This window comes from Mchenga conophoros, linkage group LG22 (assembly GCF_057382185.1).
Source record: "Mchenga conophoros isolate Kocher_MC1m ecotype Shallow Benthic linkage group LG22, M_conophoros_male_GT1.1, whole genome shotgun sequence".
NCBI classification, from domain to species: Eukaryota; Metazoa; Chordata; class Actinopteri; order Cichliformes; family Cichlidae; genus Mchenga; species Mchenga conophoros.
In genome coordinates, this window is record NC_140546.1 from 35,217,618 (window position 1) to 35,236,369 (window position 18,752).

At 41.8% G+C, this 18,752-nt stretch overlaps 1 protein-coding gene across 2 annotated transcripts in view; it reads right to left on the reverse strand.

Annotated features, from left to right (window-relative positions):
- Window positions 1-1,991: 1,991 nt before the first annotated feature.
- phf14 (PHD finger protein 14) overlaps window positions 1,992-18,752 on the reverse strand; it is a 144,159-nt gene continuing 127,398 nt past the window's right edge. For both annotated transcript variants that reach the window (XM_085263519.1, XM_085263518.1), the window contains exon 18: window positions 1,992-3,782. In XM_085263519.1, coding sequence (XP_085119645.1) covers window positions 3,708-3,782 — 75 coding nt within the window. In that variant the 3' untranslated portion in view covers window positions 1,992-3,707. The remainder of the gene's footprint in view (window positions 3,783-18,752) is intronic.

Consider the following 18,752-nt stretch of genomic DNA (forward strand, 5'->3'; position numbering starts at 1 on the left):
CTCTAATTTAGAGATAATCTGCAAATGGCAGAAAGCAGTCCTACATATTTGTTTAATATGCGTATTGAAGGACATATCCTGGTCAAAAATGAATCCAAGACTCCTCAGTGTTGCTGAAGGCCAAGGTAATGCCATCTGGTTTCCTACCATATGTCTTGATGATTTTTAGGTACCATAACCTCAGTTTTATAGGTTATCCGGGTACTTATGTCTTTAAGACTTTCCTGCTGTTTAAGTAATTGCGGGTGTGTTATCTGGATAGATGAAGTTGAGACATAGCAGTGAAAATGTATGCTATTCCCTTTACTGACACTGCCTAAGGGAAGCATGTATATTGTAAACAGAACTGGTCCTAGGACAGAACCCTGTGAAACTGCATAGTTAGCCTCAGTGTGTCAGGAGGTCTCTCCATTTATATGAACAAATTGTTGTCTAGCAGGACACGTACAGAGATGTTTCACTGTCAGAGGCCATAAGAAGAGTCCATTTGTAACCTTTACCAATGCCGTTGACTAAACCGTTTCTCTGCAGAACTTCATATCCATTTAAGTCACAGCAATACTGATGCTAAGACCACTCTATTTTGAAATAACAAAGTCAGCATAAGAAGGCAGACGGTGTGTGTTTTATAAATTGTAGACATGTCATTGTAGACATAGTATTGCAAAGGTGAAAATCCCATTCCCAATACATGTACCTCAAGAGGAGCAAGGGTAAAACAAAAGCCTTCAAATCACAGCTAACCAGCACCATTCAAGTCTAAACTCTAGTCTTAAGATATATTTCTGCTAAGAACTTATGCACTGATTAAACCAGACTTAAAAGAAAAGCACTGTGTGGTCATCATGTGTTCTGCTTTGTACGTACTGCACGTTATAAAAGACCGTGTGAGCTGTGTAAAATGTGTCAACCTGATTTTTCTGAAACTGTATGAAGAGATATACATGTCTTATTGAAACTCACCAGAATTATTTGTTACATTACAAACAAATGTATTTGCTAACTAAAGAAAATGGTAAAGCAAAATGGTGATGCATTTTGCTTTCAATATGAACTAAAACACTATATTGTGTAGACTACCAAATGGTGAATATTCTGGACAAGCCCCAATTCATCACAAACGTTGTGAGTTTGTGATGAATTGGGGGTAGTATAGTAAAAAGGAATTGATTAAAACTCACAGAAGATTCCGAACGTATAAGTCAAATAATATCAGCAAAGCAACGACTGAGAAGCACTGCCATGTACTGTGCAGTTACTGAAGGTGCAAACACAAAGGAATACACAGAGTATTGTTCAAAACTACAAAAGTATACCCAATATTAAACACAACAACCTGAGAGTTTATCCACTGGTCATTCGCCATGACGAATGACTTTCTGAAGTCTTAATTCAGCTCAAGACGCTGTAGATTCCCGTCAGTAACACTTTCGGTCCGCTAGTAAAACGTAGTTCTATTAATCTGCGCTTGAACCGGAACCGGATGTAAGTTCCAAAAAACTGAATTTTGGAACTGAAATTGAATTGTAGAACTGAAACTGAATGGTGAGAAATGAAACTGAAATTATTCGAGAGCTGAATTTTTAAAGGATAAAATGCAGCTTCAAAGCAAATCAATTCATTTTCAAAATATAAAATTCAATTTCAATTTAGTGATGATCATTTTCAAACCATAAATTCAATTTCAATTTAGACTAATTCAAATTCAGTTTTCAAAAGCATTTATTCAAGTTACAATTCAGATTCAATCTGAGCAATTCAAATTCAAATTGAACTTATTCAAATTCAGTTTCTGATGGCACAGATTTCTGCCCATAGTAATCCGGCTCCTGTAGTATTTTCTGGCTTTGTATAAAATGTAAAGTTCTTGGTTTTTTGCAACTATTACTTTCTGATGATGTGTTACTCCAGGTAGTATGACGCTAAACAGGCTAATAACTAGAGAATGAGACTTTGAACGTGTGTTAGTGAGTTTAAGTGATAGAGAAGCATTTAGGCTTTCCAATTCGGATTTATTGGCACTTTAAGGGATAGCTTCAGATTTGCTGACAGGCAAAAAATCTGACAGGCCATGATCTCTGGTCAAATCTAATGATTCGTTTACTCTCTGTTAACAGTCATAGAAACTAAATGTAGTCACCACTTTCAAACATTTCTAAGGTTGTGGATACTGTAGCAGTTGATGTGAGATAACACTTTTGCTGCTTCCTTTACAGTGGCCCTGAGAAGTCAAATACACTGCAACTTAAAAAAAAATACCAGCAAATAGAAAAAAGGTCTAATAGGCACACAAAACTCCAAGACACAAAACAAAGGTTGATGGAACAAATGCTTCAAAAATACTCCTAATAATTCTGTTTTTTTGTGAGCTGGTGCAGTGTTTTTTCCCCCCTTTCTCCACTATGTTTTATTCACCTTCTGTTGTGTTTTGTGTGCTTTTATGCCATTTTTCTATTTGCTGTCATTAATAAAGGAAGACAGGATAAAGACAGCATGTCTTTATCCTGTCTTCCTTCTTTCACCCCAACCAATCACAGCAGATGGCCCCGCCCCTCCCTGAGCCTGGTTCTGCCGGAGGTTTCTTCCTGTTAAAAGGGAGTTTTTCCTTCCCACTGTCGCCAAAGTGGTTGCTCATAGGGGGTCATATGATTGTTGGGTTTTTCTCTGTATGCATTATTGTAGGCTCTACCTTACAATATAAAGCACCTTGAGGCAACTGTTGTTGTGATTTGGCGCTAAATAAATAAAACTTAATTGAATTGAATTTCTTAAGTTGTAGTGCACTTGACCTCTTAAGGCCATGCTCTTTGGCCTCAATTGATGTTAAATTTCAATTGCAAAGTGAGTGAGAGCATGGACATTTAGTTATGATTACAGCCTACAAGCAGGTCAAACAACCTATGAAAAAGAAGTAAAAGAGTTCCAAACTAATTCTACTTTACAAAGTATATAAATAAAATACTTAAGTAGATATATTTCCTAAACAAGATATTCATTAAGATCCAAAGGCAAAATGTAGCATAATAAGTTTTGTACTGCTGAAAATAAAAGTAAAAAAAAAAAAAATCAACAAAAAAACAAATCCTAAAACCTTATTTTCTCACTTGTTTAGTTACATAAGTTCATAAGAAGTAGGAAATCCTGGTGGTATGAATAAGATACAAAAATAAAATGCTCCAGTTAAACACACATTGAAAGTTGTTGGAGGTATTACTGCTGACCTCTGACTGGTTTAAGTGTGTAAGCATGGTCAGCAGGGAATAGGGGGGTGCTCTATGGGCTCTGACGAAAAAGTGTCATCTTGTAAACAGGACACTGAGCATACTTTGTGTGGCATGATGATCATAAGTGTATGAAAGCAGAGTAAAGAGTCAGACACTGCTGTAGAAGGAGCTCAGTAATATATGTTTCTGTGTGTACTCCTGTGCTGGATGATTTCATGTGCTTCATAAGGCTGTCTGAAACCTGTCGGTTTCACCCTCATCCATAAAAATTACAAATTCTTTCCTTGAAAGTAAAGATATCAACATTTGAATACCATTTGTCAAAATACACCTCTGGTTGCTAACCTAAAGTAGAAGCTAAAAGCTGTTTGTCTACAAACTTTGGGAAACTAGTAGAAAGTTACATGTGCTTTAGTCTGAACAACAAAAGCAGAGTGGCAGCGCAGCCATTAAGAAGGTGTGTTTGTGTCCTCTCTATCTGGATTAGTTTGGATTCCCCCGCTCTGCTGTTTCCTCTTGAACAGCCTCATCTTCCTCCATCGGCTCTTCCTCTTCCTCCTGCAAAGACACAGCACACTTTTATATAGACAACATATACACAAAAACCACTACAGTGTTTTCAGGTTCCCTGACCAAAACTAAGGAGGGATAAGATGTAATTTGTTTCTACTTTCAAAATTCAATTCAATTCAATTTTATTTATATAGCGCCAAATCACAACAAAAGTCGCCTCAAGGCGCTTCATAGATACAGAGAAAAACCCAACAATCATATGACCCCCTATGAGCAAGCACTTTGGCGACAGTGGGAAGGAAAAACTCCCTTTTAACAGGAAGAAACCTCCGGCAGAACCAGGCTCAGGGAGGGGCGGGGCCATCTGCTGTGATTGTTTGGGGTGAGAGAAGGAAGACAGGATAAAAGACATGCTGTGGAAGAGAGACAGAGGTTAATAACAGATATGATTCAATGCAGAGAGGTCTGTTAACACATAGTGAGTGAAGTCCTTGTAATTAATATCATGTTAATTTGTCCAGTTACTCAAGCCTCTTAAAACACAGGGACTATTTACAAAAATGGCTGTCATTTCTAAACACTTAATCCAACGCCTTTTTACATTTACTTTTAAAAGTAATTATAAACACAATATAAGGATGGTTTTTATTACTTTTATGAAAATCCCTTGTAGTCATTGACTCATTTAAGGATTGTAAAATAAATTTTTTGTTGTTGTTGCTTATATTAACTTTAGGTGTAAAGTATGAGGTATGAAAATCTGTCAGCATTCTTCTGAACCTCCAAGCAACAAGACGACCTTCGAGCCTTACTGTCCAGCAAGAATTTCCCCCTCTTTCTACACAGAAAATAGTTATCCAGTAGGAGTTGATCTCACTTCTTGGCTTATAATAGAATACTGAAAAAAGAGACACTAAAGAGTACATTGCCTGCTGTTGCCTCATTAGGTTAGCATGTTAAAATTCAAGTCACACAGACAAACTAATTCTTTAAATAATAGTAATATTATTTATTTATTTTGCCAATGGGGTGTGTCTGGCTTAATTAGAGAAACTCAATAGCTCAAAAAAGGCAGTAACTGAAAATCCATCTTAAGATAAAAAATATTGCAGCAGGAGTATGACACCTTTGTTGTTGAGTAGTAAGACTACTAACCGGGGTAATGTAATTGTTAGCTTTGATCATATGCACATGCAAAAGACCACTGCTATGGGGAAAATGAAATACTGAGGGATGATCATGAACACTGGGTAAGGGAACAGAGGGATTCAGACAGAAACGAGAACAAGGGATCAGCTTACCCTGCTCACGACAGGGTCACCCGGGCCCACCTTTTGACAAGGCCCCACCATCCATTGTAGGTGCCGTAGGGGTCTGGTGCTATATAAAATAGTCAGGAGCTGAAGCTTTTTTTATTTTTTATTTTTTTTTGGGGGGGGGGGGGGGTTGTTCTCAAACTTTTTACATCATTCCCCACATGGCAGGAAGGATATTTTCAAAATATTGACAGAAAAGCTGCAATTTAATTAGATAAACTCATTCACAATGAATCCTTCAGTGGCATTTCAGACACAGATTCACCCTATAGATATCAGCGATCATGCTCCTGTATCTTTAACACTAATGCACAAGAATAATACTACGCCAAGTAAAAACTGGAGATTTAATACATCAATGCTTAAAGAGACTTTATTAAATATTTTAAAAAAGAGTCACTTCCAAGTCATTCCTCTCAGCCCTCCAGATGACTTCTTCACAAAGGCAAAAACAATATTCATTAAATTCATTTGGAATAATAGAAGAGCCAGACTGCGCCTTTCGCTACTATATCTCCTGTATGACAGGGGAGGTCTGTGTGTTCCAAACCTCAAATGGTACTACTGGGCTGCCCAGCTTTCTGCGGCCTCATGCTGGTTTTCAACGACAACCTTACCCTGGGTAAATTTAGAAAGGACAAGCACTACCCCCTTACCGCTCAGCACTTACCTGTACTCCGCAAAGTATAAAGATCTGATGAAAGATACATCAAACCTCTTTGTTACAAATACCATCCGTGTCTGGTTTGACGCACTCAAGTTTAAAAATGAAACGCCAGTTTTATATGATATCATATTTAGACTATAATGACACTCCCGGAACATCAGCATCTGTTCTATGGGAAGCAGGGAAAGCTGTGATGAGAGGTAAAATAATTTCTTTCTCACCACATAAAAAGAAAGAAGAAAACAAAAATATTCAGGAATTAGAAAAAAACATCAAATCACTAGAAGAAGCCTACGCGTCCCACCAAGATCAGGAAACATTGAACAAAATACGCAAAACAAAACTAGAATTAAATGAGATAATTGATAAAAAAACAAAATTCTTAGTACAAAGACTACGCCTACAAAATTATGAACATGGTAATAAATCCGGTCAATTTCTAGCAAACCAGCTAAAAATAAATAAAGAAAAAACAACTATATGTGCTGTTCAAGATCCATCTGGGTATATGACCCGAAACAAATAAACAACATTTTCATGGATTTCTATAAAAGATTGTATTCACCACAAATAAACCCATCTAAAAAAGAAATTGATCAGTTTTTGGACAACATAACTCTTCCAAAATTATTAGACACTCAAGCAATGGCAGTGGATTCACCACTGACACCAGGTGAACTCCAGGAAGCCCTGATAAGTATGCCCAATAATAAGGCTCCAGGTCCAGACGGCTTTCCTGCAGAATTCTACAAAGAATTCTGGTCGATTCTAGCACCAGTTTTCTACAGAACGTTGTTGGAAATCAAAGAAAAGGGCAGACTTCCATCAAATAGGAATTCTGCAAACATTAATCTCCTGCTAAAACCAGGCAAAGACCCTGTATATCCCTCAAGCTATCGTCCAATATCCCTTATAAATGTAGACCTTAAAATAATCTGCAAAGCTCTCTCAAAAAGATTAGAGAAAATAATCCCCCTCTTAATTCATCCTGACCAAACTGGTTTCATAAAAGGTAGGCACTCATCAACAAATACACGTAGACTACTTAATTTGATAGACTACTCATACAGTAAAAACCTAGAAACTACAATATTCTCTTTAGATGCAGAAAAAGCATTTGACAGAGTTAACTGGAAATTTCTATTTGCAACTTTACACAAATTTGGTTTTGGATCCTCTTTCATTAACTGGTTAAAAATATTATATAATTCCCCAACAGCTTGTGTCAAAACAAATGACCAAACATCCTCCAGCTTCTGTCTCCTGAGGGGCACCAGGCAGGGATGCCCACTTTCCCCTTCACTGTTTGCAATTTTTATTGAACCACTAGCAGCAGCAATTAGACAGAATTCAGTAATTAAGAGCATGAAATGCAAGAATGTGGAACATAAAATAGGTGCTGGTCCCCATGAAGTGATACACTTGCTTTCCCCTGCAAGTAAAGCGTGATGTCTTATCAGGAAGCAGACCCTGACCCTGGGTTACTCTAATTTTCTGGCAAAGGTTAGTCTTGGAGTTTTTGCAGAATTTGCATTCACCACACTGAGGCACATACAACGGGATGACAGTATCACCTGGCTTAAACTTGGTAACACCTTCGCCAACACTTTCAAACGTTCCAGCACCATCGTGTCCCAAGCTAACAGGGAAAAGCCCCTCAGGGTCACTGCCACTCAGAGTGTAGGCATCTGTATGACACACGCCTGTAGCAGAGATCTTAATGCGAACTTCATGGGCCTTAGGTGGGGCTGACTCCACCTCTTCAATAGAAAGAGGTTTCCTTGGCTCCCAGGCAACAGCTGCCTTGCACTTGATTATTTCACCAGCTGTCTCCATGCTCAGCCAGTTTCGCCAGATCAGCCTGCTGAACGTAGAGGGAAAGATCTTCTTCGGTGTCTTGGCCCAAAGGCTATCTACCTTCCTGCAAAGAAACTACTATATATTGACACATCAGTGCAGAAGGCCGGCATCCCGGGCTTCTTGGGATGTCTGGAGCATGCCAGCATCATCTGGCACCAGATTCAAACTGCCAAGAAAGAACGAAGAGACCTTCAAGTGGTGTTTTTAGACCTTGCCAATGCCTTTGGGTCAGTTCCGCACAAGATCTTGTGGATGGCCTTCAACTATTTCAGCGTACCAAACCACATCACAGGACTGGTCAAGATCTACTTTCAGGATTTACAGTTTTGTGTGACAGCTGAGAACACCACTACAGCCTGCCAGCACCTGGAAATTGGAGTTATGGCAGACTGCACGATTTCCCCTCTGGCATTTATCATGGCAATGGAGTTGGTCATACGGGCATCCTGGTGGGTAGTGGGAGGTGAGAGACTCAAGAGTGGCCTTCGTCTTCCTCCCATTCGGGCCTACATGGATGACATGACATCACTACAACAACAAAACCATGTACTAGGCGATTGCTACAGAAGCTCCTGGAAAACATAGAATGGGCAAAAATGGAGTTTAAGCCAAGTAGATCTCACAGCATCTCCATCACAAAAGGAAAACTGACAGCCGAGCAATTCTATATCAGTGGAGAACCAATTCCAACAGTCTTAGAGAAGCCCATAAAGAGCCTGGGACGGTGGTATAATGCAGACCTCAATGATACGTGGCAACTAGAACAATTAAGGCAGAACTTGGTTGATGACCTCAAGTGGATTAACAACACTGCACTCCCAGAGAAACTGAAGCTCTGGTGCTTCCAGTTTGGGTTATTACACAGACTACTGTGGCCGTTGACAATGTACGAGGTCTCACTCAATCATGCCAATCGACTAGAGAAGCTAGTGAGCTCCTACGTTAAGAAGTGGCTCGGACTTCCCAAATGCCTCAGCAGCGTTGGACTCTACAGCAACGGGATACTGTCATTGCCTATCCCCTGCCTGGTCGAGGAGATTAAATGTGCAAAAGTGAGGCTTGAGATGTCACTCATGGACTCCTGGGACCCCATAGTGAGAGGCACTGCTCCCACCCTAGCAACGCGGAGGAAGTGGATCCCAGCCACATCTGTGCTACAGGCGAAATCCGCTCTTTGGCATCGTGACGTGGTGGGTCATGTCCAACAGGAAAGAGGGGGATTTGGTCATGGCGCAGTAACACCTTGGTCGCAACAGGCATCTGTAACTGAACGTCGAAAAATGGTGGTGGAGTAGGTGCGTCGACAGGAGGAAACAGCCAGACATGCCAGAGCCGTGGTACTGGCCAAGCAGGGTTGCTGGATGAATTGGGAGAGTGTGGAAAAGAGGAAACTCTCATGGAGTGAAATCTGGGGCATGGAGTCTAATAGACTAAGTTTCACCATGGAAGGCCTCCATGGAATGTCTGCAAAGTGTTCAGAATACTGCTACAAGGCTTCTGACCAAGTCTTCCAAGTACTCTCATGTCACACCCCTGCTGATCCTGCTGCACTAGCTCCCCATTAAATTCAGAGTCCACTTTAAGATTATGACTTTGACATTCAGGGCTCTGCATGGACAAGCATCGGCATATATCAGAGATCTTTTACATGGCTGTATTGTTGAGTTATTTGAGCTGACAGCAAATTTACACTGTTATACAAGCTATACACTGACTACTTTACATTGCATCAAAGTGTCATATCTTCAATATTGTCCCATGATTCAGTATAGTCGCTTATCTTAACGTCTTAACAACACAGGCACAGTCTTTGAGAGGGGCTGGACTGCAGTTGCCAACAGTGAGAGGCAGCGGGCAAGGATGGGTATTCTAATATCTTCCATTATATAATAAATAATCTATATGGAGGTGAGGTGTGTACTAACTTTTTTGATCCCATTCCCATTAAGAAGGCAAAAAATTCCACAAATGAACACTGATAAGGCTGTGAAGTGAAAACCATTTCAGGTGACTACATCATGAGGATCATTGAGAGAAGGCCAAGGTTTGCAGTAATGTCAAGAAATCCAAGGATGGCTATTTTAAATTAAATTGAATTGAATTTTAGATTCCTCAATTTTATTTATACAGCGCAAATTCACAACAGTTGCCTCAAGGTGCTTTATATTGTAAGGTAGACCCTACAATAATAAATTCAGAGAAAATCCAACAATCATATGACCCCCTATGAGCAAGCACTTTTGCAACAGTGGGAAAGAAAAAAGAAGCTTTTTTTCCCTGCTTTTTAAGAGGAATAAACCTCTGGCAGAACTAGGCTCAGGGAGGGGCCCGTCATCTGCCTTGACCGACTGGGTGAGAGAAGGAAGACAGGACAAAAGACATGATGTGGAAGAGAGCCAGAGATTAATAACAAGTATGAGTCAATGCAGAGAGGTCAACATAGTGAGTCAGAAAGGTGATTGAAGAAGAAATACTCAAATGGAAGAAAGAAGTCCTACATATTTGTTTAATATGTCCATTGAAGGACATATCTATATGGGGCGATCATGGCTCAAGAGTTGGGAGTTCGCCTTGTAATCGGAAGGTTGCCGGTTCGAGCCCCAGCTTGAACAGTCTCAGTCGTTGTGTCCTTGGGCAAGACACTTCACCCGTTGCCTACTGGTGGTGGTCAGAGGGCCTGGTGGCGCCAGTGTCCGGCAACCTCGCCTCTGTCAGTGTGCCCCAGGGTGGCTGTGGCTACAATGTAGCTTGCCATCACTAGTGTGTGAATGGGTGGATGACTGGATGTGTGAAGCGCTTTGGGGTCCTTAGGGACTAGAAAAAAGCGCTATACAAATACAGGCCATTTACCATATCCTGGTCAAAAATGACTCCAAGGTTCCTCACAATGTTGCTGGAGGCCAAGGTAATCCCATCCAGAGTGAGAAACTGGTTAGATACCATATTTCTAGGAATTTTTGGGCCACGTACAATGACCTCAGTTTTATCTGAATTTAGTCTTGGTTCAGGGCTTTGAAGATGATAACAGTGGGTGAATTATATTCTTAAACTTAGTTACAGAACTACAACACTAGTTGATGTTTGTCATGGCGGTAATCCCCAAACTAGATGAAGGGAGCTGTTAAGTTGAAAGAGGAGTCCTATCTGGCTTAGTTAGCTTGTAGGTTACCGGAGGAAACTGGCAGGTTCCAACAGGCCAAATAAATCCCTCTCTCGCCCCAGTGGGCGGCCTATCCTTCAAGCTTGAGTCCTCTACCAGAGGCCTGGGAACTTGAGGGTCCTGCGCAGTATCTTAGCTGTTCCTGGGAATGCACTCTTCTGGAAAGAGATCTCCGATTATGTTCCTGGGATCTGTTGGAGCCACTCGCCTAACTTGGGAGTCACCGCACCTAGTGCTTCGATTACCACTGGGACCACTGTTACCTTCATCCTCCACATCTTCTCCAGCTCTTCTCTGAGCCCTTGGTATTTCTCAAGTTTCTCATGTTCTTTCTTCCTGATGTTGCTGTCATTTGGAACCACTACATCTATCAGTACGGCTGTCTTCTTCTGTTTATCTACCACCACTATGTCTGGTTTGTTAGCCGTCACCATTTTGTCCATCTGTTTGGGGTGAAACCCTCCATGCAGGGTCAGGAGTTTCCTGGTCTTGATGTCAGTGGCTTGTATCTCCCTCCTTTGGCCAACTTATTATCCCAGTAGGGTACCTGATCACGGGCAGGGCGTAGGTGTTGATAGCCCGGATCTTGTTCTTACCGTTCAGCTGACTCCTCAGGACCCCAGACCTTCTGCAGGTACTTTGTAGTTGCAGCTTTCCTAGTGGCCTCTTCATGGTTCCCATTTGCCTGTGATTCCTAGGTACTTGTAGCTGTCTTCTATGTCTGCAATGTTGCCTTCTGGTAGTTCTGACTACCTTCCCTCTCTTTGTTATCATCTGATTACACTTCTCCAGTTGGAACGACATTCCGATGTCATTGCTGTATATCCTGGTGGCGTGGATCAGTAAATCAATGTCTCGTTCACTCTTGGCATACAGCCTGACGTCATGCATCTACAGGAGGTGGCTGACAACTGCTCCATTCCATAGTCGGTATCCATAGCCAGTCTTGTCAATGATCTCACTGAGGGGGTTCAGGCCTATGCAGAACAGCAGTGGGGACAGAGCATCTCCTTGGTAGGTCCCGCACTTGATGGTGACTTGTGCTATGGGCTTGAAGTTGGTATCTTGCATTGTACAGCACATCCCCATTGAGTTCCGATGAAGGCTCTTAGGGTCCTGTTGATCTTGTATAGGTCTAGGCATTCCAGGATCCAGGTGTGGGGCATTGAGTCATAGGCCTTCTTCTAATCAATCCAGGCAGTGCACCGGCTGGTCAGCCTAGTTCTGAGCTCAGATAAAATAATTATTGTGGGTGATTTTAACATACATGTAGATGCTAAAAATGACAGCCTCAACATCAAAGTCAAAGTCAAAGTCAACTTTATTTGTCGATTCTGCCACATGTACAGGACATACAGAGAATAGAAATTGCGTTACTCTCAATCCCTAGATAAATAGCAAATGAACATTTAAATATATTTAAATATAAAAGTGATTAAAAATGCAAGTAAAATAATTAAAAAGTAAAAATTTAAATAAATACAATTTTACATATAACAAGAAAGCTATATAATATACAATATAATGGGTAAGTGACATTGAGTGTAAACCAGGCAGAGTAGTGCAAATAGGCAAATAGTGCAAATGGAGATTTAGTAGTGTACGGTAAGAGAAAGTGTAACAACAAAGTCTTATGAGGTAATGGCAGTCCAATGCTCCACAAAGTGACTGGTAACTGGTGCAGGCCAGTGAGTGAGTCAGAGAGTGTGTGTGTTTGTGTGTGTGTGACAGAGTTCAGTGAGACCGTGGAGGAGAGAGGGGAGAGGGGGCAGAATCGGGAGGGAGTTAAGCTTCCTGACAGCCTGATGGATGAAGCTGTCCTTCAGCCTGCTGGTCCTGGCCTGGAGACTCCGCAGTCTCCTCCCCGACGGCAGCAGCTTGAAGAAGCTTTGCATTGGGTGCGTGGGATCAGCCGCTATGCAAAGGGCTTTTTTAGTGAGACGGGTGCTGTAAATGTCCTGGAGGGAGGGGAGAGAGACACCAATGATCCTCTCTGCAGCTCTCACTATGCGTTGGAGGGTTCTATGACAGGACGCATTGCAGGCTCCAAACCACACAGTGATGCAGCTCGACAGGATGCTCTCGATGGTGCCTCTGTAGAAAGTGTACATGATGGGGGCTGGTGCTCCTGCTCTTCTTAGTTTGCGGAGAAAGAAGAGACGCTGCTGTGATTTCTTGGCCAGTGCTGTGGTGTTGTACGTCCAGGAGAGATCCTCTGTGATGTGCACACCCAAGAACTTGGTGCTGCTCACTCTCTCCACAGACGCTCCGTCAATGGTCAGAGGAGCATGTTGGGTGTGCATTCTCCTGAAGTCCACAACAATCTCCTTCGTCTTCTCCACATTCAGAGAGAGATTGTTGTCAGCACACCACGTGGCCAGGCGTCTCACCTCACTTCTGTAGTCGGTCTCATCCCTGTTGCTAATGAGACCCACCACCGTTGTGTCGTCCGCAAACTTGATGAAGACGTTGGAGCTGTATGATGGAGTGCAGTCATGGGTCAGCAGAGTGAAGAGGAGGGGGCTCAGCACACATCCCTGCGGGGCCCCCGTGTTTAAAATGATGGTGCTGGATGTATTACTGCCAACCCGTACTGCTTGAGGTCTTCCGGTGAGGAAATCCAACAGCCAGTTGCACAGTGAGGTGTTGAGCCCCAGCTGGACCAGTTTTTGAATGAGCTGTTGGGGGATTATGGTGTTGAATGCTGAACTGAAATCTATGAACAGCATTCGAACATATGAGTCATTTTTGTCCAGGTGTGTGAGTGCCGAGTGGAGTGCAGTGGAGATGGCATCATCGGTTGAGCGGTTGGGCCGATACGCAAACTGGAAGGGATCCAGGGAGGGGGGCAGGACAGTCTTGATGTGTTGCATGACTAGTCGTTCGAAGCACTTCATCAGGATGGGAGTAAGTGCAACAGGACGGTAGTCATTAAAGCAGGAGGGAGATGACTTTTTTGGAACCGGAATGATTGTGGTGGCTTTAAAACATGGCATTTAGTCTGTTATTAGACTCAATTGGTTTCTCTCAAAATGTAAAAAAACCCACCCACCACTTTAATCACACTCTAGACCTTGTTTTAACATATGGCATAGAAACTGAACATTTAACAGTGTTTCCTGAAAACCCTCTCCTGTCTGATCATTTCCTGATAACATTTACATTTACAATAATTGATTACACAGCGGTGGAGAGTAGACTTTATCAAAGTAGATGTCTTTCTGAAAACGCTGTAACTAAGTTTAAGAATATAATCCACCCACTGTTATCATCTTCAATGCCCTGTACCAACACAGAGCAGAGCAGCTATCTGAACGCTACCCCAGCAGAGGTCGATTATCTTGTTAATAATTTCACCTCCTCACTACGTACGACTCTGGATACTGTAGCTCCAGTGAAAACTAAGGTCTCAAATCAGAAGTACCTGACTCCGTGGTATAATTCTCAAACACGTACCCTAAAGCAGATGACTCGTAATCTGGAGAGGAAATGGCGTGTTACAAATTTAGAGGATCATCATTTAGCCTGGAGAAATAGTTTGCTGCTTTATAAGAAAGCCCTCCGCAAAGCCAGAACATCTTACTATTCATCACTGATTGAAGAAAATAAGAACAACCCCAGGTTTGTCTTCAGCACTGTAGCCAGGCTGACAAAAAGTCAGAGCTCTTTTGAGCCAACCATCCCTTTAACGTTAACTAGTAATGACTTCATGAACTTCTTCACAAATAAAATTTTTATCATTAGAGAAAAAATTACCAGTAATCATCCCACAGATGTAATATTATCTACAGCTACTCTTAGTACCACTGATGTTAAGTTACTCTTTTTCTTCAATTGATCTTTCTGAGTTAATTTCAATAATTACTTCCTCCAAACCATCAACGTGTCTTTTAGACCCCATTCCTACAAAACTGCTCAAAGAAGTCCTGCCATTAATTAATTCTTCGATCTTAAATATGATCAACCTATCTCTAATAATCGGCTATGTACCACAGGCCTTCAAGCTGGCTGTAGTTAAACCTTTACTTAAAAAGCCATCTCTAGACCCAGCAGTCTTAGCTAATTATAGGCCAAACTCCAACCTTCCTTTCATATCAAAAATCCTTGAAAGAGTAGTTGTCAAACAGCTAACAGATCATCTGCAGAGGAATGGTTTATTTGAAGAGTTTCAGTCAGGTTTCAGAGCTCATCACAGCACAGAAACAGCTTTAGTGAAGGTTACAAATGATCTTCTTATGGCCTCTGACAGTGGACTCATCTCTGTGCTTGTCCTGCTAGACCTCAGTGCAGCATTCGATACTGTTGACCATAATATCCTATTAGAGCGATTAGAACATGCTGTAGGTATTACAGGTACTGCACTGCAGTGGTTTGTATCATATCTATCTAATAGACTCCAATTTGTGCATGTAAATGGAGAGTCCTCTTCACACACTGAGGTTAATTATGGAGTTCCACAGGGTTCAGTGCTAGGACCAATTCTGTTTACATTATACATGCTTCCCTTAGGCAGCATTATTAGAAGACATAGCATACATTTTCACTGCTATGCTGATCACCCAGCTCTATCTATCCATGAAGCCAGATAACACACACCAATTAGTTAAACTGCAGGAATGTCTTAAAGACATAAAGACCTGGATGGCCGCTAACTTTCTGCTTCTTAATTCAGATCAAAATGAGGTTATTGTACTCGGCCCTGAAAATCTTAGAAATATGATATCTAACCAGATTCTTACTCTGGATGGCATTACCTTGGCCTCCAGTAACGCTGTGAGGAACCTTGGAGTCATTTTTGACCAGGACATGTCCTTCAACGCACATATTAAACAAATATGTAAGACTGCGTTCTTCCATTTGCGCAACATCTCTAAAGTTAGAAATATCCTGTCTCAGAGTGACGCTGAAAAACTAGTTCATGCATTTATTACTTCCAGGCTGGACGACTGTAATTCATTATTATCAGGATGTCCAAAAAACTCACTGAAAAGCCTTCAGCTAATCCAAAATGCTGCAGCAAGAGTCCTGACAGGGACTAGAAAGAGAGAGCATATTTCTCCTGTTTTGGCTTCCCTTCATTGGCTTCCTGTTAAATCCAGAATTGAATTCAAAATCCTGCTCCTCACATACAAGGTCTTAAATAATCAGGCCCCATCTTATCTTAATGACCTTGTAGTACCATATCACCCTATTAGAGCACTTCGCTCTCGCTCTGCAGGCCTACTTGTTGTTCCTAGAGTATTTAAAAGTAGAATGGGAGGGAGAGCCTTAAGTTTTCAGGCCCCTCTTCTGTGGAACCAGCTTCCAGTTTGGATTCAGGAGACAGACACTATTTCTACTTTTAAGATTAAGCTTAAAACTTTCCTTTTTGCTAAAGCCTATAGTTAGGGCTGAAGCAGGTGACCCTGAATCCTCCCTTAGTTATGCTGCAATAGACATAGGCTGCCGGGGGATTCCCATGATGCATTGAGTTTTTCCTTTCCAGTCACCTTTCTCACTCACTATGTATTAACAGACCTCTCTGCATTGAATCATATCTGTTATTAACCTCTGTCTCTCTTCCACAGCATGTCTTTTATCCTGTCTTCCTTCTCTCACCCCAACCGGTCGCAGCAGATGGCCCCGCCCCTCCCTGAGCCTGGTTATGCCGGAGGTTTCTTCCTGTTAAAAAGGGAGTTTTTCCTTCCCACTGTCGCCAAAGTGCTTGCTCATAGGGGGTCATATGATTGTTGGGTTTTTCTCTGTACCTATGAAGCGCCTTGAGGCGACTTTTGTTGTGATTTGGCGCTATATAAATAAAATTGAATTGAATTGAATTGAATAGTCTTGCAGTCTCGGGCGACTGCTCAGTCTTACCAGTAGCTGGTGTTTTGCTCCTCTAACCAATCTCTGATGGCTCCCCCTTGCTGTAGCATATGTTTTGTACCTCGTCAATCTCTTCCTGTGAGAGCAGTCTCTTCTTCTGAATGTTGGAACACTGAGCTACTAGTTGTTTTGCCGTCAATGATGATGTTGGGTATCGACGATTTCATACATCCCTCATCCTATCCATGCAATCCCTTCCGCCAGGGTTCCTTGCATAATAGCATTCCAACAAAACCCTATTTTCTTCTCTTGCCCACCGATGCCTTCTTGTTCCAGTAGGCCACTTCTCATCAGGGTGCGCTGGTTCCCCAACACCTTGTTGATCAGGGCGATGACCGAGCCAGCATGACTTATTTATCTCTTTCACTCTGGTATGCCAGGCGGGAATCGAGCTTGCGACCCTCTACTCCAACGGCGTGTAGTGGAGAACTGCTGATAATGGATGTGACTGGAGGGTTGTATTTGACCTGCAAGCCCAATGTTTAATTCGGACAGTTGTTTTCTAAAGACACAACCTCATGAGTTTGGTCAACTGTTGCCACCAGGAATGCCCTTTGTCACCTATTCTTTCATAATAGGTGTAGCCAGGTGGCAAAAGACTTCTACTTTGGTGGCCTCAGAATCTCATCTCTGCTTTTTGCAGATGATGCCGTTCTATTGGCTTTATCATGTGGTGGCCTCTAGCTCGCACTGGAGCAGTTCACAGCTAAGTGTAAAGCAGCAGGAATGAGAACTAGCACTTATAAATCTGGGGCCATGGTCCTCAGCTAAAAAAGGGTGAAGTGCTCACTCCAGGTCAGGGATAATTTGCTGCACCAAGTAGAGGCGTTTAAGTATCTCAGGATTTCAGGTTTACGAGCCAGGGGAGAGGGGAGCAAGAGATTGACAGATGGATTAGGCTGGCATTTGCAGTCAGTCAGAGGCTGTTTGTTCCTTTGTTCATACTTACCTTTGTTTCTTTGTTTTGAGCCTTAGGTGTTAGGTGTTTGGGATCATCACCATACCTGCCATTACCGGCCTTAACCAAGAGGAGGAGTTTTTTTAAGGAAAGTTTTCTTCGTTTTTGTGTTTTTCGATATTACGGACTAACTTATCAAGAGTTATCTTAGAGGGATTTATGTAAATGAGCTAATCAGTGGAGTAGTGAGCCTTATGTCTTTCTCATTTCCCTGAGGAGGAGCGGTGAGCTGTGCTGCCTAGGCCATATGCTTTTAGATTTTTATTATTATGAGTTAATCTGGGGATCTTAGGCTTAACTTTCATGTGTTATGGAGATCACTGTAAATAAATTGGTCATATCTGGGGACCCAAAATATCTGCTGAGTCTGCTTACCTACCACCTTGCTTGATGGGGTGTCACTCATGAGGTAAAGCAGGTCATCTACTAATCGGAAAGTTGGTGGTTTGATCCCTGGCTGCTCCAGTCTGCATGCCAAATATTCTTGGGAAAAAAGTGCGTACAGTGGGTGTATAAAGCACTGTGAGCACTCTGGGAGAGTAGAGAAGCGCTATATAAGAATCAGCCCTTTTACAATTTTACAATAATATGAGAGCTGCTGTGAATAAATCTGCCATAACAACAAAAATAAAAGACCAAATGTGATCAAACTAATCCTTTTTATCTATGTCCATTAACTTTTTGCACAAATTGTCCTGCTTTGACTTACCCTTTAAAATACTAGACATGATCATCAAGTGGACCCAAAAGACCTTTGCAATACTTTATGTGTTTAACATACAGTTGGTGTTCCTACTGGAGCAGTTACAGTTGCAGTTATAAAGCAATTGAAAGCACGTTAGTTAAAGAAAGTTAGTTCTGCATAAGAAAATCTCTGTTATTTCTTTTGTCATGTTAAGCTACTTCTTATAAATGTTAACAATATGTAACTTATTAATACATTTTTTTCATACCCCTGATAATATGTTTTTATCATGAAAGATGGACCCGACCACACAGTTCACATTTTCAACATTCGGTTGTTGTCTCTACCACTCTCAGTTGCAGCTTTTCAGCTACAACCTCCACACACAACAACACACCACAGGTCCTGGCACGTTTTGTACAGGGGAGGCGTGATGAGCTGATGGAATTCCGGTGTATCGGCCTCCCCTGAAGCCCCGCCACAATGTCAGCATCAATAGTCTTC